The sequence below is a fragment of the Mycteria americana genome, chromosome 1 (genome assembly GCF_035582795.1).
Source record: "Mycteria americana isolate JAX WOST 10 ecotype Jacksonville Zoo and Gardens chromosome 1, USCA_MyAme_1.0, whole genome shotgun sequence".
Taxonomy (NCBI): Eukaryota; Metazoa; Chordata; class Aves; order Ciconiiformes; family Ciconiidae; genus Mycteria; species Mycteria americana.
In genome coordinates this window covers 68,285,285-68,308,927 of record NC_134365.1, presented here as the reverse complement: position 1 = coordinate 68,308,927, position 23,643 = coordinate 68,285,285, and the positions used below count along the sequence as shown (strand labels likewise).

The window sequence follows — 23,643 nt, the reverse complement described above, 5'->3', positions numbered from 1 at the left end:
TGAGAGCTCCAAGTGTCAGGATGAAATTAGGAGGTGCCTGCACTTCATTCCCCTTCCTCAGCCTTTCTCTTGCCTGTAATGGCTCAGAAAGACTGTGGCAGCCTCAGCATCTCAAAAAGATCAAGGGGATGGCACTTACATTTATTGTTTGACCTCAGACAAAATAAAAATCTTCTGTCTTTCTGGTTATGTGATGTTTTTGACCAATAAGAGATTCATAGGAAGAAAAACCTACATGGAGCAAGACAAAAAAAGGCAAGGAACAGAGCATGATGGAAGTACAAGAGGTGGATGTGGAGTGTTATCATGGGGTTTGGGCATCCTAATTCTGCCTTGGTGACTATTTAAGTTCGGGCTTTTACATCAGTCCAAGGAGTGCTCCAATGAAAGATAACATGAGGAATTGTTAATAATAGAAGGAGATGGAGGATACAGTCAGGAAGAAAGAAAAAAGGGAATTGTACAACCTTATAGAATTGAAATTCAGACGCTTCTGGAGGTTGGTCCTCAAAGACGAATCTGCAGGCTACTCCACTGATGGGCTCCATATGAAATACAATAAGCTGTGAGGTAATTGTGAACCTCCAGGATCAAGCAATACTAGCACATTTGAGAATGGGAAGCTTGCCACATCACTCTTAGCTCTCCACAAAACAACAATGCTGGCATCTGAGAACAGACTGCTCAACATGCAACAGCAATAAGGCCATCTGGCCCAGGAGCAGAAACTTTTTATGACCAAATGCCATCTTGCAGAATGTGCTGAGGCTTTGTGACTCCTGGATGGCATGCGCCTCTGAAATGTAGCAGGTCTTATCAGCTGATAGCATTAGCTACTACCTCACCTTCTCCTTCCAGCTGTTTGTTGTTTTGCTTTGTTTTGTTTAATTAACCCAGCCTTCTGAAGGAGAGGGCTATGCAGCAGTCACTCTTGTGTTTAAATTCCTTCATAAAAACAACTGCTGTCAGACAGTGTTGGGGTTGGAGTGATTACAAGATCCTTTACATAAATCACTCTCCTGAAACTAATTTGTCTTAACAAGTTCTTGTATCAATGTTCTCTTTATTATCTCTCCTTGGGAAGGCTTGCAGTCTGTCTCAAGACCCTCAGTCTGTTAAAGAAGGAGGCAAAACGAAGGCAACTGAGTAAGTATACTAAAAACTATGCATGAATTACAACAGACTGACTGTTGCACTCGTGCCCCTGTAAATGCTTTCCGGGAAAATGCAAGGCAAAATAAAGTGTTTTGCTTTTTGCTTCTTCAGCATTTATAAAGGCTGCCTTCATATGACATGGTACTTTTAATTTCATACCTCCTTTCCTCTCACAGTTTTTATTCAACCTAACCTCCTTTTTCTTTTGTGTCAGACCCTTACTGAAAGGAACCTGCAGCTTTTGGTCTTGACAGTGCATGTCAGGGAAGAAGTGGGGGATGAGGGATAAAGGTAGGGTAACTTTTTATTCCATTTTGGGAGGGTTTTGATGATGACCACGATTTTCTTTGAGGTTTTTTGTACTTTTTAAAGACAAATTAAATACTGGACTCCAGAAGGAAAGCAGTACTGTCAGTGTTGGCTTCATGTGACATTCCTATTTGTGATTCTCTAATATCCTTGACTGAATTCAACAAAAAGGAGGAAACAGGGAAATGAAGATTTCATGCTTTGAGTGCTTGGAAAATATAAATCTGTTGAGGCTAAAAAGGGCAAATTAAAAGAAAAAAAAGTTTATCGATGCATCTTTGTCTCACTCGTGATAGAACCAGGATGGGCATGAACTTTGATACGCAGCAGTGCACAGAACAGCTGCTGCGGCATTGGGACCCATGCCATGTCCATTACTACAGCCAATTGTTCTCTTACAGACAATACCCACTGTTGACTACAGCACTACCCTTCTTTTTGTTTGCTTATTCAAGATATTTTTTTAGTTAGCAATGCAGCCTGTACTTCTACCAAGGCTGAAATAGCCTTCCCTATTAACTGTTCAGCTACTAAAAGTTTAATTAAATCTGCATCTGTTGCCTGTGGGCCCATTAGAACTCCAAGGGCCTCTGCTCTCTCCTCACTTATGTCTGTTCATGGCTGTGGGCTTCCACTGGATTGGTTTCATTGCCTTCCATGGTTACTCTTCATTTGTGCCAAGGTAAACAAAACAGGAATTATACACTAAGCATCTAGAAGACATTGGGAACAGACAAAATATGTGAGTAATTTTCTTGTTTAGATCTATAGTTAATTCTGTAGAAAATCTGTTTTGGAGACTGGTTTGAATGCTGTTTGGGAGATGGCTTGATCTATCTTTTCTTGAAAACCTATTCTTATGTAATTAATAATTAAAACAACAACATCAAAAGCCTGATTGAGAAAATTGGTTTGGATTCTTCATAGTCAAATCCCCAAACAGCCAATGAACGTATACCCAGAAATCCTGTGCCATGGAAATTCAGCAAGTCTTTCTACCCAGGAGATTTTCAGCTATCTATGGAATTGTTATGCTCCCGCCACCATCATAATTATGGTGTGGTGAGCGACATGGCGCATCACAAGTTCTCAGGGGTGCATAGACTGTGTGCAACATGCAGCTACACAAATGGGTGCAAGCGTTCCCACTCGTGTGCCAGCATTGTGCCATTAAAACAGAATTCCTGTCTTGCAAAGCAGGCCAGAAATATCCTCAGTGGATGGATTTGCTATTATTAACTAGAATACCTATTAGCAAATGAGGCGATTTCTGGCTTGGTGCTAGTGGAAATCACAAGGCTGTAAGGACAAAGAACAGCCTGAACTGTTCAGTGAAAAGGAGTTCCCTGAGAAACAGAACTTTACAAAGGATGAGAGAAAGGGAGGGTTCAGTAGCAAGTAATCAACCTACACTTGCACTCATCATCATGATGGGCAGGATAAAATTGAGATGTCACTTTTCCAGATTCATATCAAGTTCTCTTTTATCTAAGTTCATAAATATGAAGCTAAAGAGCCTTTCCTGCTGCATTTGAGGATCCTTTTTTTTCTTCATAATTTATATGAATATCAGTGCTTGGGGAAGTAAAAGATTAATAGCAACTGCTTGATACCAAGCAGAGCGTAGGCAGGCTTCCTTTGTGCAGCTCTGCATTTCTCCTCACCTGCAGAACCTCCATTAGCTTAGTCCTGAGCACCCATGTAGCTGCCCGTACACCCAAACCCTGCTAGCCCAGACCTGTTCATCCACATAGCTCTGCTGCTGATGCAGAAAGCTGCCTATGTTATCACTTGTTATTCCAGTGTGGATTGTCCATGCAGCTCTGCTGATGCATTAGAATCCTGTCTTACTCCTTCCCATGCTATTCCAGTCTTGCTCCTTCACCTGTCTCGCCACATGCAGCATCTGCTAGTCCTTTGCACAACACTCAGTCTTTGTCTGAGTCCTGCAGCATCGCTTCCTCCAGTTCTCCATGTCTCTTCCTCAAAATGCAGACCTCTCACATTCGTCTCAATTCTGCCCAGCAACTCCTACTTCACAAATGCAGTTCTGGACTTGCACAGTGGCTCTGCTGAGCAAACTTGGGTTTGCCACTTGGGGAAATACCCACATAAAGGGTGGACAAATGTCACTAAGCTCACTTTAGTTTATCTTAGGGCAGACCTGTGGTAGCCTACTGGCATGATAGCTACTGTATGGACTTCTTGCCATCAGAGCTCTCCCCACCTAGCAGAGGGTAGTGGTAGTAGACAAAATGTACTGTTTCAGTTTAAATAGGAGCATCCCCTGTTATGGTGTTAGTATCAATAAATATATCTCTAAAGTTTGTTTCAAAACAAAGCTGTGACTACTGATGATCTTACAGCACCTGCTACAACAGCTCAGAAGTGGAGTGACAAGAAAGGTTGATATATCTTCTAGCTCCATGGACTGTGGTCTGACGGTTGATACCTAGGAAGGCTACGCTTTATTTTAGTAGTATATGTAACTATGGCTCTTTGTTTCAATGTATAGCAGGAAGTGGGTAACAGGTAGACAGTCAGCATTCTGCTTGCCTCAGTCAGCATTTTGCTTGCCTCCTGAGCACTCCCACTTGCGTTTTTATGCACACTTTCAGGAGTTTCCCAAGCTCGACATCCTCTTGCTTAGAAGCCTCTGCTTAGTTCTTTCCTTCTTGTAGCATTAACTGAGTAAGCATAAACTTCTTTTTTGCTTCAGAGCTTCTTCTAAGCTATCTCTGGAGCCTCTTAGTCCCAGGTTCAGAATGTGGTCACTCACTCTTTGAAGAGCAAAACACAGGTCAAAAGAACTGTTTTTTTTCTGTAGTCATCACCACACCACACCACTAAACAAAAAAATTAAATGTTCTTTTAAAAAAACATTGGGCAAATCTTAGAATCATAGAATAGTTTGGGCTGGAAGAGATGTTTAATGATCATCTAGTCCAACCCACCTGCAATGAGCAGGGACATCTTCAACTAGATCAGGTTGCTCAGAGCCCCGTCCAACTTGACCTTGAATGTTTCCAGGGATGGGGCATCTACCACCCCTCTGGACAACCTGTTCCAGTGTTTCACCACCCTCATAGTAAAAAATTTCTTCCTTATATCTAGCCTGAATCTACTTTCTTTTAGTTTAAAACCATCACCCCTTCTCTTATCATAACAGGCCCTGCTAAAAAGTTTGTCCCCATCTTTGTTATAAGCCCCCTTTAAGTACTGAAAGGCTGCAATAAGGTCTCCCCGGAGCCTTCTCTTCTCCAGGCTGAACAACCCCAACTCTCTCAGCCTTTCCTCATAGGAGATGTGTTCCATCCCTCTGATCATTTTTGTGGGCCTCCTCTGGACCCGCTACAACAGGTCCATGTATTTCCTGTACTGAGGGCTCCAGAGCTGGATGCAGTACTCCAGGTGGGGTCTCACCAGAGCAGAGTAGAGGGGCAGAATCACCTCCCTCGACCTGCTGGCCATGCTTCTTTTGATGCAGCCTGGGATACGGTTGGCCTTCTGGGCTGTGAGTGCACCTTGTTGGCTCGTGTCCAGCTTTTCATCCACCAGTACCCCTACGTCCTTCTCCCCAGGGCTGCTCTCAATCCCTTCAACCCCCAGCCTGTATTGATATCGGGGGTTGCCCTGACCCAGGTGCAGGACCCTGCACTTGGCCTTGTTGAACCTCATGAGGTTCACATCAGCCCACTTCTTGAGCTTGTCCAGGTCCCTCTAGATGGCATCCTGTCCCTCAGGTGTGTCAACTGCACCACTCAGCTTGGTGTCATCTGCAAACTTGCTGAGGGTGCACTCAAACCCACTGTCTATGTCACTGATGAAGATATTAAACAGTACTGGTCCCAGTATGGACGCCGAGGGACGCCACTTGTCACCGATCTCCATCAACATTGAGCTGTTGACCACCACCCTCTGGATGCGACCATCCCACCAATTCCTCATCCACCGAACAGTCCACCCATCAAATCCATATCTCTCCAATTCAGAGAGAAGGACATTGTGGCGGACCATGTCAAAGGCCTTACAGAAGTCCAGATAGATGACATCCATAGCTCTTCCCTTGTCCACTGATGTAGTCACTCCATCACAGAAGGCCACTAAGCTGGTCAGGCAGGACTTGCCCTTGGTGAAGCAATGCTGGCTGTCTCGAATCACCTCCCTGTCCTCCATGTGCCTTAGCATAGCTTCTAGGAGGATCTGTTCCATGATCTTCCCAGGCACAGAGGTGAGCCTCACCGGTCAGTAGTTCCCAGGGTCCTCCTTTCTACCCTTTTTAAGAATGGGTGCAATGTTTCCCTTTTTCCAGTCACCAGGGACTTCACCTGACTGCTGTGACTTTTCAAATATCATGGAGAGTGGCTTGGCAATTACATCAGCCAATTCCTTCAGGACTCTGGGATGCATCTCATCAGGTCCCATAGACTTACATATGTTCACGTTCCCCAGGTGGTCACAAACCTGATCTTCTCTTACAGTGGGAGGGACTTTGCTCCCCCAGTCCCCATCTTACGGTCCATCCACTTGAGAGGTGTGGGAAGAGAGGTTGCCAGTGAAGACGGAGGCAAGGAAGTTGTTGAGTACCTCAGCCTTCTCCTTGTCCTTTGTTACCAGTTTGCCAGTCTTGCTCATCAGGGGGGATACGTATTCTTTGACCTTCCTTTTCTGGGTGACATACCTGTAGAAGCCCTTATTATTCTTTGCATCCCTTGCCAAGTTCAGCTCCAGCTGCACCTTGGCCTTCCTGACCTCATCCCTACACAACCATGCAGCGTGCCTATACTCTTCCCAGGATACCTGTCCTGCTTCCACTGCCTGTGCATTTCCTTCTTGCCCTTTATTTTGACCAGCAGGTCTCGACCCATCGATGCCAGATCTCTTGCCTTCCTTTCCTAATTTCTTACACATGGGGATCAAGAGCTCTTGCACTCTATGGAAAGCGTCCTTAAAGATCTGCCAGCTCTGTTCTGCTCCCTTGTCCCTGAGGGCAGTTTCCCAGGGGGTCCTATTGACTAACTCCTTGAAGAGCTGGAATTTTGCTTTCCTAAAACTCAGGGTCCTGACTTTACTCTTCGCCAGACCCATATCCCTCAGGACTGTGAACTCCACCAGTGCATGATCACTGCAGCCCAGGGTGCCTCCAATCTTGATGTCACCGATTAGCTCACTTGCGCTGGTGACCAACAGGTCCAGTATCGCATCCCCTCTGGTAGGGCTGTCTATTACCTGGCTTAAGAAATTATCCTCAATGCATTCCAGGAGTCTCCTGGATTGCCTATAGCTAGCCGTGCTACTTTTCCAGCAGATGTCAGGGTGGTTGAAGTCCCCCAGCAGGATGAGAGCCTGCGAGCGTGATGCCTCCTGTAGCTGGAGTAAGAAGGCTTCGTCAATAGGCTCCCCTTGATCGGGCAGCCTGTAGTAGACACCGACCACAAGGTTCCTTTTGTTGCCTCGGTCTCTGATTCTTACCCATAAGCTTTCAACCTGCTCATGGTTATTCTTCAGAGACAGCTCTTCACGCTCTATCCATTTCTTGATGTAGAGGGCAACGCCTCCACCCCTCCTTCCTCTCCTGTCCCTTCTGAACAGCCTGTAGCCACCGATAGCCGCAGTCCAGTCATGGGATTTGTCCCACCAAGTTTCAGTAATGGCAACTAGGTTGTAGCTTTCTAGCAGCATGGTGGCTTCCAACTCCTCCTGTTTATTGCCCATGTTGTGTGCATTGGAATAGAGTCACTTCAGCTGGGCTGTCGGCCATGTCACCTTCTTAGAGAAACAGCCCTTAATTCCTTTGAGGTATTTCACTGATGTTTCCCTATTGGCGCCTATTACCTCAGAAGCCCCTGGCTCATCTCCGTAAGACTTCAAGTGTGCTGCAGTGTAGCCAGCATGTCTCCGAGCAACAGACTGAGGGCCCTCACTAGCACCCTGTTGCTCTAACCTTGGCATGTCATCCCACAGCTTGTCACAGGCAAGTCTGATATTATCCCCCTCCCCCTTCACGTTTAGTTTAAAGCTCTGTCAATAAGCCCCACTAGCTTGTGAGCAAAGACCCTCTTCCTCCTTTGAGAAAGGTGAATCCCACCTGATGCCAGCAAGCCTGGTGCTGTGTAGGCCATCCCATTATTGTGGCGGTGACACCAGCCACAGAGCCATGTATTAATGGACTGGACCTGTCTGTTTTTTCCAATGTCGCTGCCCGCAACTGAAAGGAGAGAGGAAAAAATAATCTTCCCTTCCATCTTTCCTTATTGATGATTTTGTTAATTCAGTGGGTTCCTGAAACCCATGTAAGTCACTAGATGTAAAAACTGGACATATGTCACATAAAGCACATCTCACTCAGACTGTTCACCCAGCCAGCTGTGAGTGAATATATGTGTTTATATACTTTTGAACCCCTCGTTCCTTCAGACTTCACTTTTCCACAGAGAGATGTATATCTAGAGGGAAAGGAAGACACAATCTCATGGGGATACAGGTGTATCATTCACATGTCACTTCACCCTACCCATTCACTGTTCAGTACATGCAGACATGCCGTGCTCCTCGTCCTCCCAACAGCTATCTGGGAATCCAGCAACAGAAACCTTCATCACAGCTTTGTTCTCAGCAGTGCTGTATTCATAAGTTGCCATTGTGGTGTAGCTGCCACCTACACTACTCTTGCAGCAGAGCTGTAGAATGGAGGTTTTAGGGGAAAGAGAGGGTGTAACTGCCAGTGAGAAAGAGGAACAAGGGCAAGTTAAGTAAGGATGAACAGGAGGTGCTGTCTGGAAGGACCCAGTGAAGTTTGGAGAGGGGCTCCAAGCTCTCTTCCTGAAGGCCAGTTTCATTCTTGCTGGTATCTTTGCAAATGCTGCTGTACTATCAGGAGCCACTCAGGTCCTAACTTTTCTTCATGACTTTAATAAAAGGAGTAATAATAGAGAAATGTCATGAAATCGGTCATATTTTAGATATTTTTTGTGGCATATCTCCAACTAGTGCCATACTGAATCCCAAGGGAACAGTTACTAATTGTGCCTCTGGTTAGTGTTCACCTCAGGGAATTCAAAACAGCAGCAAATAAAATCAGAATGGAGAAATGAAAAATAGAGCTGAAAGAAAAAGGAGAGAGAGTGAGGTCCTGATCCTCTGAGGTGCTGAGTCCCTTCAAATTGAGGAAATCAGTATACTCTACAGTACAAGCTGAGAGGAAAAAGTAACGAACATAAACAGCTCCTCGCTGGTAAGAGAAAGGAATTCCAGAAACATCCAAGGCACATTCACATCCTGAAGGCATTCTTGCCCTTGTTCCAGATCTCTCTTGCCATCTCTGTCATTACCGAATGCAGGCTAGGTCTATACTGAATGCACCCCTCGACTGTGGGGAATGTATTCAAGTTGTATAAGAATTCCCAGAGCGTGCCCCCCTCTCATACATGCATGAGAGTGTGCCAAAGAGCACCCTACAGGTTTGTAAAATACTGGGGCCTACCGCAATACTGAATGAAAAACCAGGCAGGATGGAGGATCCCTATCAAAGTGATGTCCCCAGGTAACAGCTAATCAGACTGAGCTAATGAAACATTGTTACCATCAAGCCCTGTACCACAAGCAGAGGGATGGGGGAATGCAAATGCTCTTCTTATTACTGGAAATGAAAACCTCAGCCCAGAATCCATTAAGCCACACATATCAGTCATGCAAGAGTTCTCTTTGGGTGAGGCAGGAAAAATCTGACCGAGCAAGACTTTGAGACTGTCTACATGACTTGGTGATTGCATGTACTGCTGTGATTGTGTCAGGGGAGGAGGGGATGGAGGCAGCAGACCCCACTATGGCTCTGTATTTAATAGGAGAAGAAGGGGAGGGAAAATATAGCTGGGGGAAGAAGGAACTGTGCCTTCCTAGGCAGTGGTTTTTGGAGAAGGTACTCTGTCAACTTATTCACATGCACAGATGTGATAATTACTTTCCGCTTCCCTAGCTCACATGCAGTGCCTACCTCTGTGGGAGGCTTTTCCTTTTGCTCCCACGAGAGGAATATTTTTGGTGTCTTCCATGTGCTTGCTGAGCTTTCTCCCGTGAAACCAGACTGAAACAGCAGAGACTATAGACTCTTAACCTACCTTCTCTCGCTACCTTCTCCCCTCATCATTCTGTGCGACTCATAACTGGTTCATTGCTGCAAGAAACAAAACACGCTCCAGAATGCACGTGTGTTTTCTTGCACTTTTTTACTCCAACAAATTTACGCCACTTTTTTACTCCAACACATTTTCTTGCTGGACTAGCTGCTTTTGTAAATCTTGCTGGACTTGCATGCAATACACATTCACAGCCCTGCCAGCGTGAAATCACGTGTCTCAATTCCTCCTCAAATTCAATATTCGATTTTATCTCCAGCCTCCACTGCTTGTTCTTTCTGGTGTGCATAACTGACACCAATCATGAATGGCTGTTAAGGATTTTTGGCCAAGTTATAGATCTTTCACTGGCCAAAACGCTTCCTGACATCAAGCTGTCCAGGGACTGAATCATATTTCAGGATTTAGAGCAATGTTATTTATGCCATAGAAGTGACCTCGTAACATTTAGCACTTCTTGTCCTGTTTGTCTCCTTCTTTCAAGGCACTGTAGCCTACTTGACAGATCAGAGCCCTGGGACACAGGTTTTACTCTCAGCTTTGACTAGCTGGGTGAACTCAAGCAAAACATTTTCCATGTCTTCATCCCCTTCTGTAAAATGAGGGCTACCTTTGTAAGCTTTGAAGGCTCTACTGATAAAGAGTAATGCAGAACAGACTATTATTATTATTATTACCTATTTTTGCATGGTATTTCTATCATTCATCCTGCAGCAAGATCTTGCCATGGTTAGAGGTGTACTAGAGGAAAAGCTTATATACTTGCTACTTGCTGCACTTTTAGATATTGATAGGGACATACACTAACAATATTCCATCTGTGAATAAGTACATTACTTCCCAAAGCACTTTAAAAAACCTAACATTACTGTGTATATGTGCTCATCTCTGAAATGCAGCTGTTTCTGGTGATAGATATCAGCGTTGGCCATAGCAGCCTTCAATGAAGCCTTGTAAAAAACTGCAGCAGAAGAATGGCCCTGATTCCTTACGCTTTCTAAGTCATATTATAATTTGTGCTTGATGTAGTGGGATGTGAATTGCTCAGTGAGGATTTGCTGGCATCTCAAACCCATGTCACACAACAAAAAATAACTTCACAAGAGGAAGACAATGAAGAATGGGGCCTGTTGTCAATTAAGCAAAACAGGGAGAGGAACGTGATGACAAATTCACACCAGCACATGAACAGGGATAACACCTTTGCTCTCTGTGTGTGTATATCCTGTGAAGGGACACAGGTGGCCAAGGTCCCCAACATCTAATCTGAAAAAAGAGGTGCTAATGCCAGGTAGAGACATCCTGAAAAGGATGCTATCTGCAGACATACTCCGCTGTCCTCTCTTAGCACTCTGGGTACTTCTTGAAGATCTCCCAGACACTGCCTGACTAGGTTAAACAACATTGCTTTATGAGATCTGATAAACCTCCCATCCCACAGTGATGAGAACTAGTCACATACACTCTGGGCATACAGTAGTGGGCTCCTTCCTTAAGCCCAGGAGTTGCCTACTGGGGAGGTGGCTTCAACATGTCAGTATGTGTTAAGGATAATGTTCAGTGTGTGCTGTTTATTATTAATTTCTCCTGAGTAAGAAGCTTCATAAAAATAGAACATAAACCCCTGTCATTCCTTCCCTCCCCCCCAGCTACACTGAAGCATCATTACAGTCGCACATGTAAATGAACCAGCCATTCAAAAACTTCACAGCCTCTGCAAGATAAGGTTATGGGGCTCCCTCCTGCATTCTATAGTTTCCACTGGGCCCTTTCCCCTTCCCCTTGTAACTTCTCCCCACTGCTGTCCACTCCTTCACCAGCTTGTATCTCCCTGCACAGACAGCCCCTGCAGAACCCAGACGTATGGTATAACCTGTCTTATGACTGCTGCAGAGGCTTTGGAGAGCATGCAGATGTGCACACCGCTGGGATGTAGTCCTGAGGCAACGCTCCAGCCATGCTTTCAGGCTTGGGTTTTGAAGAGTAGGGTAATATAGACTTAAAACCAGCCTGAAGGTTGCCGTTAGCAGAGAGTAGAGACACACTGTAGATGCCTCTCATCCTCCTCTTCCCCTCTTCCCCTGTCACTAGTATTTCCTTTCTTCTGCCTACCTGTAAAATAACTTGCTGAAAGCAAATGGAGTTTGGCAGAAGCCCGATCCCTCCCTTAAAACGGAGATTCTTTCTTCCACCTTTGGGAGGCTTAATACCTTTAAATGTCTGAGACTGAAACTCTTTGCCAATGCTTTTCATCCATCAAGGATACCAATCTGGTATTCCCTATCTGCTTGGCTGTGTAAGAGCTACAGTAAATGAGGTGATAAAGGTGGTATAATAGTTCCAGTCAGAGCATGTCTAGTGAAGTCAATATTTATGTATTCAGCTTGACAAAGATGAGAAACTCACTCCTTTCTTGGCAGAAACAAGGGACCAGCAGCGGATGTTGCTGCAGCTAACATGGAGATCAGTATTTTCCCAAATGAGTAATAAAGAATTCTTGGGGGAAACATTACAGCAGTTGGCTGTGCCATCCCAAATGATTGCCATGGCAAGTACGCACAGAATCTAATAAGCTAATAGCTAACTCAAACTAACTAGTTCCAGTGGTGGGACAGAAGTCAGTTCAAGAAGATCCGTAACGTCAGAAGTTATATATGAGTGTTATCTCACGTCTCTTCAAATTTGAAGCCACTGAGTTAAGTGAGTTCAGCCACTCAGATTTACAGTTAAGTGGTAACAGAATCTGGCCCTTAGACTTACCTAGATTGTAAAATAGTGCAAATTACTGATCAGAGCCATGCAGTCATGCATCAGGAGTTTGACTGGATATAGATTTATTGGCACAAAACATTATAGAAGAAAACTGCTTGAAGAGAGGTCTTTGGCATGAGAACCAGGGATTGCTCAGAGAAAAGAGAGGAGATTCCTCAGACTCTTTGCTAGTTCAGATGAAGGTTAGTGGTCCAGTGTGCATGGATATCAGCATGGGCCCTCAGGACAAATCCAGATACTCAGTTACTATGGTGAAGGGGGCCATGTCAGTACCTAGGCAGACACAGGCAATTTACTGCTGTCCTACTGGGAATGGATTCGCAAATTAAAAACCAGCAAATGAAAGACAAGGACATTTGTGAGAATTCTGAACTGACTGCAGAGCTGAAACTTTTCCTGGAACAGCCCAACAGAGGCAGAAACAGTATTCCTCGCAGAGGGGCAAAAGCAAGGAAAGACAGCTCTGGGCTTGATTCCATAACTGAAGTAGAAAGGTAATAATCTCTATAAATCTGGAGAGGTACCCTCTCTTTTGGAAAATGCTATCATGTATAAAGTCCATTAAGAACCTCAGGGCCAAACCCACACTGCTCCGGGAGGCAGATCCGAGGATGTTCCATGAAGGCAGTGCCCACATTGGCACAGCAACACCAAGATGCTGGATGCTGAGGCTGCAGGAGGTGCTGTCAGAGCAACTCTCCCACTGGAGCAGGATAGTGTGAACCACTTTGGAGGACTGCCTGGAAATCGACGTCACAGAGACAAACAGATTGACAGCAAGGTCCTGAATTTTAATAGAAAGGTCAGAATTTGAACAAACATCCAAAGTACAGCAAAACCTGAAGAAAATCCCAAGCCTCCTTAAGATCTATAATAATTTCAGTGTCAATTTTCTACTACTCTTGAGAATGACATAGATGCTTTAGCGTGTTTCAGCAAATATAAATTAACCTCTCTAGTAGTAACTGTCTCAGCAGCAGCCCATGCCCACACAAATGTTGGTAGGTGGATTAAGATGATCCACCAACTTCATATGCAAAGCCAGGAGAAGCAACAGATCCATTTGCCAATGGTAAACCTCCACCTAGGCGCCCCCTGAATTCCTACAGTAATTTCCCAATTCTTCATAACTTTAATATTCCAAGACTTTTAAGAGGCACAGAACACCAGCTCCAAGAAGGGGTCACAGATTTGGAGTGGACTGTTCAGCCATTTTGATGTACTGGTGAGCTAAATGAGAAAATTATCTAGGACTTGGTCTTTATTGCCTGGGTTCCTAAGCAAAATATGTTTTCTGTGACCATATAATCTCTTCCTTTTTCGTTCTATGCATGTGTGTCTCTCTCTTTCTCCGTGTGTGTGTCTATGTTGGTTCCTACTTTGTAACTGCAGATCCCACTGTGAGTTTCAACCAAGTGTGAGTGAGTAACAGTGATCTCAGAGATACTAACCTCTACGAGTTCCATGAAAATAGCTGGCAGGGTGTAACAGAGAGAACTTTGTAGGTTCTCCACTGAGGGAAAGTCTGCCAAGTGAACTGAAGCCATTACTCCGCACAGATGCCTCCATGTTGGAGAGAGATGTTATAAAAGCCTCAATACCAGGAGAAGCTTAGATCAGAACTCACATCTTGTTAGGCATCAGAAAATGTAACCGTGACACAAATCTTCTGGAAGTCAAGCTTCATTAGCTCTGCAGGTCACAGACCCCCTTGTTTTCAGCTAGAAGAGGGCAGGAAGGGTAAGGTTTGCCATTTTTAATTTCTTATTCAAAATCACTTCAATTTCACCAAACGGCCCCTCTTAGATGTGACTAATCATGGAAAATATTGATCCCCTTCTATCCCCCTCAAAAAGTGCAACTTCAGAGGACATGAAAATAACAGCTGATCAATAAGCATAATCTTAGCAAAAGCAGTAAAAATAATACCTGTGTGAGAAGCAGACTGAGGGTGCATGCACAGGGTAGAGAAAGGAAAAAACATTATCAAACAGAGCAAATATGTCTTTATAACCCTGCAACAAGAAAACTCCTACCACCTTATACTAAAATACCATAAGAAAACATTACAAACCTGTTATACGAAGAGTCAGAATGTTGCTTAATGGTTTGCTCATTGTTCATTGTTATGTCTGTGATGAATAGCTATCCATTGCTCTTGTCAACACTCATTTACACTAGTGGATGTACGTGTATTTGTGTGTGAGGACAGATACGCAAAATCTGGTACAGGTGATGTAAACTGTCATGGCTGTATTGACGTCAGTGAAGATACACGGATTTCCTCCAGCAGACGATTTGCTTTTCTGTATGTAAAAAGCACAGAAACTAGGTGCTGTTTTAACTTTGCTCTTAGACACCTACTGTAGACAAATGCTCAGGCAAATACGTTCTCTCTTCTATGTGCAAATATACATATTGCCTTGCAGTACACATTGCAAGTAATGACAGGAGCTTTATGCTGCTTCCTGTGCTGAAATTTATAAAAAGGATTGTTCCTGATCTATCTGCCCACTCTTATCGGTAACAATAGATCTCCAACTGCTTTGCTACAGATCTTAAAATACGCAGAGATGAAAGGGACTGTCCAGCATCACAAGTCTGTTAAAAATACATTTAGGAGGAATTAAACTTTGATCTTAAGACTGTTAGTCCAATGCTCTAACTAAGAGATCTTAAACAGAGCCATTGGGCAGAACAAATCCAATAGTCAAGACTTTCATTTTCTCACCTAGGACTTAGCTAAATGAAATGACAAACTCCAGAATAGATGAATACAAGAATATTACTATTTTGTTTCAAGATAGACCTCTTCAAGGGAAAAAATGTATATGTAATTTTTTTTTAAAGTATGAAAAAGAAAGGGAAAATGGTCACATTTCAGGCTCTGTCTTCATAAATGACTCTTTTCCTTTTTCCTTATTTGCTCTTATATGGTTCCATGGAATGTGGACCAAGTAATGATCACAGGCTACAGGTAATTTTATAACAAATGAAATATTTTCCATCTGTTAAACAGAGGAATATTTCTAGCTTGCTATAATGTATTCCTAAGGGAGAAACAACAAAAGGTTTTATAACGAGGAATGGAAAAAGAGAAATAAACCACTGCTGAACTAGGAAAGAAAGGAGAAAACAAGCTACCTAACAAGGCATTTATAGGGAAAATAACAGGAAAGCAGAAGATGAATAAACCCTACGTACAGAAAGATTAAGGCAGAAGGACAGTAGCTCTTTTTTACTGTTTCTACTTGGATTCCAAGGCAGAAGGGAAAAAAACAAAACTGGGAAATTTCTACTATCTAATACATCTGTTTGTCTAGAGGTATTTTTCCTTGCAGAAGTGCACTTCATTTTATCACACGAACACTTTTTTTGAATGAGCAGGTAGAAGCCATAATTAAAAGAAGACCAGACTTCTAGCTGACAGGCTCTGGTCTGGCACCATCTAAAGACTAGAAGAACAGCCCAAGGCTAGATTTCTCTGGCTTACTCTGACTAAAAGTGCAAATAATTTCAAGTATGGTGTAGGTGGGAATGTGTTCAGCCTATGCCTCATATAAGTAGCCACTTGCTGCATGCATAAACTGTATGAACCATGCCTAAATTGTATATTCCTGTGTGCACATCATTTTACGGAGAACATGGAAGTATCAGTCGCTTGTTGCAATCTCAGAACAATGGGTGTCCTTCCACACTGTATGTGCTGCAAAGAATGGGACAGCCAGCCCAAGAGTCACCTGGCACTGAGTCCCTGGCAGGAATTCTCAAGGGCGTTGTTAATACCTATTCATTTGGGACATTTTTCCATGAATACCTCTTCCAAACAGCCATGCGTGAATTCTTTTGAATGCTAACAGAGTTGGCATGTGAGCTCGTTGCTCCTAAAGTCCTCTCATAGAACCTTACCTTGGATCTGCCTCGGAAGTGACACCAAAAGGGCCAATACAAAGCACATGGAAGAAAGGTACCCTTGCCACCAGAGAAGAGCAGCCTGACTGCAGCAGAACATACAGCTGAGTGACATGAAAATATCACCATCTTATCAGAAAAACAAAATAATGCATTTGCATCCCTCCTCATTTAAGCATTAAAAAATTCACCTTTTTTGCTGTTGCTTTCAGCCCTTGGCTTCTCTTGTTAAAAGATTAGTATGAGTCTTTGTTACTCCAGGTACTGCTCTAACTGGGCTCAGGACACAGATACGCAAGTAGTATCTGTCCAAAGCACCGCTAGGCAGTATTTCACACAGATTCCTTCCTTGTTATTACTTCCTGATGCTCCCATCCTGCAAGTGAGATTTCCCACAATAGTATTTTCAGCCTTGACACTGTGTTGCTCTGGCTGGGACTTTATACAGCATCATATTGAGGTGCTATCCCTGTGGGTGGAATTCCTCATGCCATCTTTACTCAGCAATTTTATACCTAAAACTTCATCCTGAACCCTTCCTAAGCTGAAACGTTTTCTTTCTCTCACTTCATCTCTTATTTCTTAAATACTGTTGTGAATCATTAATTCCATATTCCTCTGCCTGGGATTTTACAGGCCCTGATGTAGATATGATGCAGGTGTGTTCATGTCATAAAATATGTCTTACATATGATTACAGTGTGAATGGAACCAGTATGGATATATCTTTAAATGGGACGTAGTAGAGAGAGTCTACTTTCTTTCTTCTTCTCATTATGCTCTTTATTTCAAAATCATCTAAGCAGGGCTTTAGCATCTGTGTAGCTATGCCAATGCAGACCTCTGTCATTTGAAACCAGCTTACAGCACTCTACTCCAAATAACTTTTGATGCTGAAATGGTACATTGCTAGCAGGGATTTGCAGAACCCAGGGCAGCACCAATGCAACTATTTCTGGTGTGTGAAAGCTCAAGGGAGTTAAACCCTGAAATAGGCTGGGGGAAATCTGAAAGAATGAAAGCAGAGGGCAAATGTAGCACTCCTTGTGCACCCAAAGTGAAAGGAATGGGTATCTGGGGTACACGAGCCTTTCAGAGTTGTTCTGGTCTTTTTTTTTTTTTTTGTGCTGGTGCAATGCGCAAATATAGCAAAATATGTTAATAGTAAGCCATAATATTTACAGTTATTGTTAGTATCCATTGAAATCAGTGGGATTTTGTCTAATGCCTTTACCCTGGAGATAATCCATAGAATAGAACATTAATGCATAGTTAAAAAGAAAAATTATGGAAAACAGCACCTCTGCATATGCAATATCTTCATTTTAAAGTTACATAATTGAGCTTTTGAAATTAAACAAAAATATAGCAAACAGCCTCAGACCACAACAGTAACTAAGTGACCCTAACATTGTCTTTTAAAACTTGCCTCTTTACTAAGACAAAAAATACTATCCTAAACCAATATAAAATAAAATAAAATAAAATAAAATAAAATAAAATAAAATAAAATAAAATAAAATAAAATAAAATAGTTTTCAGCCCAATGCAAATCCAACTGAGCTTTAAGACCTCTGGGAAAATGTGATTTTAGAAAATTTCTTCCAAGAGTTCTAAGAGTTTGTTTTGCTTGAGGAGGTATCTTGTAGAGCAAACACAGGCTAATAATTTAAAGGCAGTACTTAGATGCTTTATGTCATGCTAGACAAATACTGTTTCTATGCCTTGTTTTCAGTGTTGGTGACACAGTTAAAAGAAAACTTTAATGCCAGTTTAATGCAGAATGTTTGTAAATTGCACCCATGTCTTTTGATGGAAGGAACTATAATGGATTATTAGCTGTTATTCTAATTGTATTTATCGAAGTGAGCTTTCCAGCTAATGCATGGGCTCAAAATCTGAAGTCCTTCCATAGGCAGAGCTCCTACTGAGAGTTTCACTGATAAAAAAACAGCAGGATTTGGGCCATTTAGACTTAATCTGCTAAATTCAACCCTGTGGCATTTCCCTGATACTCAAGGAAGGGTGCTAGGGATTGGCAAAGAAGGTAGCGTTCTGATAAAGAAGGAAAGAAAAAATTATACTCACAGGATCTGAGGATACTTTGGGATGGTCTCTTAAGACAAGAGGCTGCCTAGTAAGGGTGATCTAAGCTATGCTAATTTGGCAACCTGTATTTTTGAAGCAAAACATTCCATGACGAATGACCTTATTTTTTTGTTTTTAAAGTTGTGAGGCGCTTATGCAATAGACTCCTAAGGTAGAAAGAGACAGATGCTGTGGAATAATAATCAGCCTAATTCTTGCTGAGAATCTCTGCAAAAATCTTTCTCCTAGCCTCTCCTTTCACAGGTAAGCTCAGTGCTACCTTTCTCACACAATGACATGCAGCAACAATTAGTGGGCCTCTGCGTAACTCAGGAATTCTTCCCTTTCTAGAGATGGGCTTGGTTTTGTTCCCTTTTAAAATATAGGGTTTTTTTTTTAAAAAAGGACTTTAAAAAAAGAAAACTTATCAGTTTTTTAAAAAGTGAACAATGAAAATAAGACTGAACTTTTCTTTAAAATGATAGAGATGCTTCAGCTGTTTTTTCCTCCAAGCCCCTTACAGAAGACTGCCCCAGTTGACATGAATAGTCACACGTGTCCAAAAGCTCAGGTCTTCACTTCTATCCAGGGCTTGAGGTGAGCTGGGCTGCAAAAAAAATCTCAGTCCTGACTCAAAATGAGCAAAATCCCTGAGCTGTGTCTGAGGTGAGAAGGGCCAGCACACATACACTTACACATGCTGCCAGAACCTCCTGTTTTGTGAGAGGCAGAGGAAATTCCATTACTGGGCAGTGAGAGCCGGGCACTGCCTGGGTGCTGCTTTAACCCTTGCTTTCAGCCACTGCATCCTGACATGCTAAAATATCATTTCTGTCCTGTTTAGAGTGGCCATTTTCTGTACTGAACAGTCAGTTCCTATGCTCTTGGCTAAGAGAAAAAAATTTAGATAACATTGAATTTCAGGGATTATAATAGAGGTAAAAACATGTTCAGATGTGGGGAGGAAGGAAGGGAGTGCAGATTCCTATTCTGTGTAGATATTAAAGTATATGTCCCCTGCTGTCACACAAAAGCAAAAATACAACTCTCAGGTTGGCCAGCTGGATCATAATATATTGGGCATGCTGTCAATAGGTGGTGAAAGATTCCCCCCCCTCCATCCAAGTTGCCTTTAAGTTAGATTTTGCAGTCTCTTTGATTTTCTTCTAACAGTCAGAGATGAGAGCATGAAACCGAGTATATATAATCAATGGGGGAAAAAAAAAGAACCTGCAGGAGTGAGAAATGTAGACTGTTTTGCATCTCTCATATTTCCTTTGCTATACAAAGATTTTGGTTTGCCTAAGCTATAGAAGGAAACAGAAGCAGTCTATTTTAATCTTCCTGAGTGAAGAACGCTGCAGGGATTGCTCTGTTATCCCCAGCAGCAGCCCTGACTTTCCACAAAAAGGCTCCATCCATCCATCCATCCATCTATCCATCTATCTATCTATATAAAATATAAAGATCATTGTATGATATACCGGTGATCAGCTGTGTTCTTAATGCACTTCTCTTTGCGCATTTTGGTATGAAGAAAAAAATCTACAATTCTTCCCCCAGTCAAACCCCACTGCAAAAAAAGCTCAGATAAGAAGGAGGTATTTAGACTTATGCATAGATATTGACTCCTCAATCTGTGTAATGATGTATGTTAGAAACTCTGTTCAGAAGAAAGGAAAGCCCTTGCCGATACAATGTTTCTAACAGAGCCTTCACTGCAGGGATTCACTATTGAAAAAACAATGAGGTTGATTATGCATTTTTATATGGGTTTCTTACTGTTCTGACTTCAGTGACTTGAACTATGCTATTCTGGATTTACACCAACCAGCATGAGTTCAGGATCTGGCCCTACATCTTTTTAAAACTCCATCTATCGCATGATGAATAAGGGCCAGATCCTGCAAATGCTTACTACCTGTATTAATAGTCTGAGTAGCCCACTCATTTCCTTTAAGTTGTGACTGCAAAATTGAGTCTTACAGTGCAGTATTTTAGAAGTATGGATCTGTCTTTTGGGATTCAAGCGTGCCTTGACCGTACATATTCCTTTAATAGCATTTCTTTCAATAGTAATTTCTCCACTGATTTTCATAGAATCTCGTGATAGATGCTTAGTTGTTATGAAGTGGTGTAACTCTACTTAAACCAGCTGAAAATCCAGCTCCATGTTGTAGCTATGCTTGTGTATTCAAAACAAACATGAGAGAGAAGGGGCCCTTTTATTTAAAGTGTCAAAAGAGACAAGGAAGACGTTTTGGGCTACACAGTGTGCTGCATACTTCATTTGTTTTGACATTACTATAACCAAAACTGTAGAATTCGTTCTAGGAAAGAAATTCCGATCTAGTTTTACTACTTGTATTAGCTTATTTCTTACATAAAAGAAGCCAGATCAGAAACTATGCTCCTTCTCTTCCTAACTTCACTAACTCTGGCTTTCAATCAGAAAACATTCCCCTGCTTTCAAAGTGCCTAAACAAAGGACAATACAATACTGAGTGCAGTTGTAATTACCAGCTGGTGAACTGATGGCATATACTGGATATGTAATCCAAGAAAATGTGACTCTTCAATAGTAGCCTCTTCCACCACCTATAGCGCTGGAATGCTCATCCTTGTTTACTATACATGCATGCACACAGACCATTATCAGTATTCAGTACTAGTAGTCATGCTTTCTTCACTGAAGAGGAAAGACCAGCAAAAAATACTTTGTCCTTTTGAAGAGCTGGATCGGTGTCAGGTGCCACTTACCAAAAAAAAAAAAAAAAAAAAAAGACAACCCCCACTCAAGTGTGATAAGCATCCTAAATGTCAAACATATGTACAGCATCTGTATCTCTATGAACATATACACATCATGTGCAACGTAATGCATACCCTAGACCCCTTACATCAGCGAGGGCAGGAAAATCCCAGCTCATTCCAGGGATGATGGGGTTTTTTGACAGATACTTAAGGCAAACAGACTTAAGGCAATCAGAAGCTGCCACAATGCTGCTGTCCTTTGCAAAGCTTCTCCCTGCCTGGGCTAAACCGCACTCATCTTTGATCAAAGACTTATTTATTTATGACAGACAATGAGGGCACGATGCTGTGTGTGAGCACCACGGGTGAGCAGCCCGAGTGGGTTCAAACAGGCCACAGGCACTTGCACATAAAAATAAAAGCGGTGAACTAGGAGGCAAATGCCTCTTGGAAGCAGCATCCTGGCTCCTCTTTGCACCCTGCCTGGTCTCCCCGAGAACGCATCGAGGGAGGGATTCCCCACCCACCCACACGCTGCCTCTCTCCGTGCAAGGCTGCAGGGGGGTATAACCCAGTTCCCTTTTGGATCTGGGCCCGGAAAGAGCCCGTTACGCTGCTGTTCCCCCACCGCCACCCCTGCCCGCCCCCTTTCCCCCGTCTCACTTACTCCGGTCTCCTGCTCAGGACGCCTTTGCCGATGGCCTGGGGGGTCTTGTGCTGGAGCAGAGCGGCGCAGCAGCCCTTCTCCCTGCCGTCCTTCTCCGCGGGGTGCTGGTGGGGCTGGAGAGGGGGGTGCTGGTGGCCGGGAGCCCGGCCGCCGCCGCCGGGGCCCGCCGGTGCCTGCTTGCCCGCCGGCGGCGGCGGCGGCTGCTGCGCCGGGAGCTGTTGGTGGTGCTGGAGCGGGTCGGGCTGGCCCGGCGGCGGCGGGGGCTGCTCGGGCGGGGGGCCCTGGGGCGGCGCGGGGGCCGCCGGCGGCTCGGCGGGGGCCGGCTGCTGCCCGCGGAGGTTGCGGTTCTCGGTGCTCAGCTCGTCCAGCCGCCGCTCCAGCTCGTCGATGCGCTGGCGCTGGGTGTGGATGAGGCTCTGCTGGTTCTGCACGATGGCGGTCAGCTCCTTCAGGTAGAGGACGGCGCGCACCGGGTTCTCCAGCAGGCTCTCCATGCCCCGGCTGCCGGCCCGGGCCCCCCTGCCCGGCCGCCGGCGCTCCGGCGAGAGCGGCGCGGGCTGCGGGGAGGCGCCTCACCGCCCCACGCGCACACGCACGCACGCGCCCGCGCGACCAACAGCCGCTCACTCGCACGCCGCGCGCCCGCGTGCGCGCGCGCTCTGGCGGGAGGGGAGGGGAGGCGAGGCGGCTCCCGCGCCTGCCCCCGCCCCCGCGCGCCACGCACGCGAGGCCGGGGGAAGGGGAGCGGGGCGGGATCCGCCGCAGAGATCCCGCCCCCCGGCCGGGCCGCGCAGGCGCGGGAGGGCGCGGGGGGCAGAGAGTGCGGGGCGCCGGCCCGGCGGCGGGGCTCGGCGGCGTCTGTGAGAGGAAAGCTGGCGCGGCCGGGCCCCGCCGCCGTCCCCCACCTTCCGGCCGCGTCTGGGTGGTGCCGCCTCGCCTCGCCTCGCCTCGCCCCGCCGCGGAGCGGAGCGGCCAGTGCCGAGGGGAGCCCGCGGCGGGAGCGGGCAGCGCCTGCGGAGCCCCTCTGCGGAGCCCTTCGCAGCCTCCCCGATAGCCGTTCTGCTCTCCTCCCTGAATGGCACTTCTAGCTGTTGCTGTTCTTTTTTTTCCAGGATGACTTAGTGATTTCTCCTTCCCCCCCCCCCCCCCCCTAGTGATTTGAATAATCGTGGCTGGTTTTGGCTGCCCTGTTGATAACGGTCCTGTTTTTCGCTCTGCTTTGTTAGCATGCAGAAGGCAGGGCTAAATCTGAACCCGAGGGAAGGAGTTACCAAGGAAAATCGATGTTAGAGGAATCGGCTGCTTCCCTGCGAGTTTGTCTCTCCTTTGAGTCTTTGGTGTCCTTCAGGTTCTTAGGAAGAAAGCTAGGACTTGCTGTGGAGTTTTGCTGGGGGGGGGGGGAGTGGCTGTGGGTGTAACACCAGAGAAGTGACAGGCAGGGCCTTTGCTGTTAGACTCTGTGCAGGTTTTGTTCATTTCTCAAGAAATACCTTCCCTTGCCCTTCCTCATCCACAGCCTTACGAGTTCACAAACTTACAACCTTGGGTCTGAGAAACTATATGTGTGCTTTCTATTATATTCATCAATAAGTAACCTGGCTAAGGGTAATAAACTTTCTTTCAGGAACTCCTGTGTAGATCCATGAACAATGTGATGATTTCTGTAAAGGGTAAAAAAGTGGCATCCTTTCCAGGCACTGTGGGCGCTGAAGATCCAGGAGGTGTAATGGGCAGTCAAACCTGGTTTTAGGCAAGCGTGTCAGTAGATTCGACTGAACATACAAAAGGTGCAAGACCACAGAACAAAAAACAACTGTTTTTTAGTAGGTGATTTTGAGTCTAGAACTACTC

At 44.6% G+C, this 23,643-nt stretch overlaps 1 protein-coding gene across 5 annotated transcripts in view; it reads right to left on the bottom strand.

Annotated features, from left to right (window-relative positions):
• The window catches only part of IQSEC3 (IQ motif and Sec7 domain ArfGEF 3), a 108,667-nt gene extending 86,251 nt beyond the window's left edge, over nucleotides 1-22,416 (bottom strand). For all 5 annotated transcript variants that reach the window (XM_075504167.1, XM_075504153.1, XM_075504143.1 and 2 more), the window contains exon 1: nucleotides 21,793-22,416. In XM_075504167.1, the coding sequence (XP_075360282.1) occupies nucleotides 21,793-22,286 (494 nt within the window). In that variant the 5' untranslated portion in view covers nucleotides 22,287-22,416. The remainder of the gene's footprint in view (nucleotides 1-21,792) is intronic.
• Nucleotides 22,417-23,643: the final 1,227 nt, after the last annotated feature.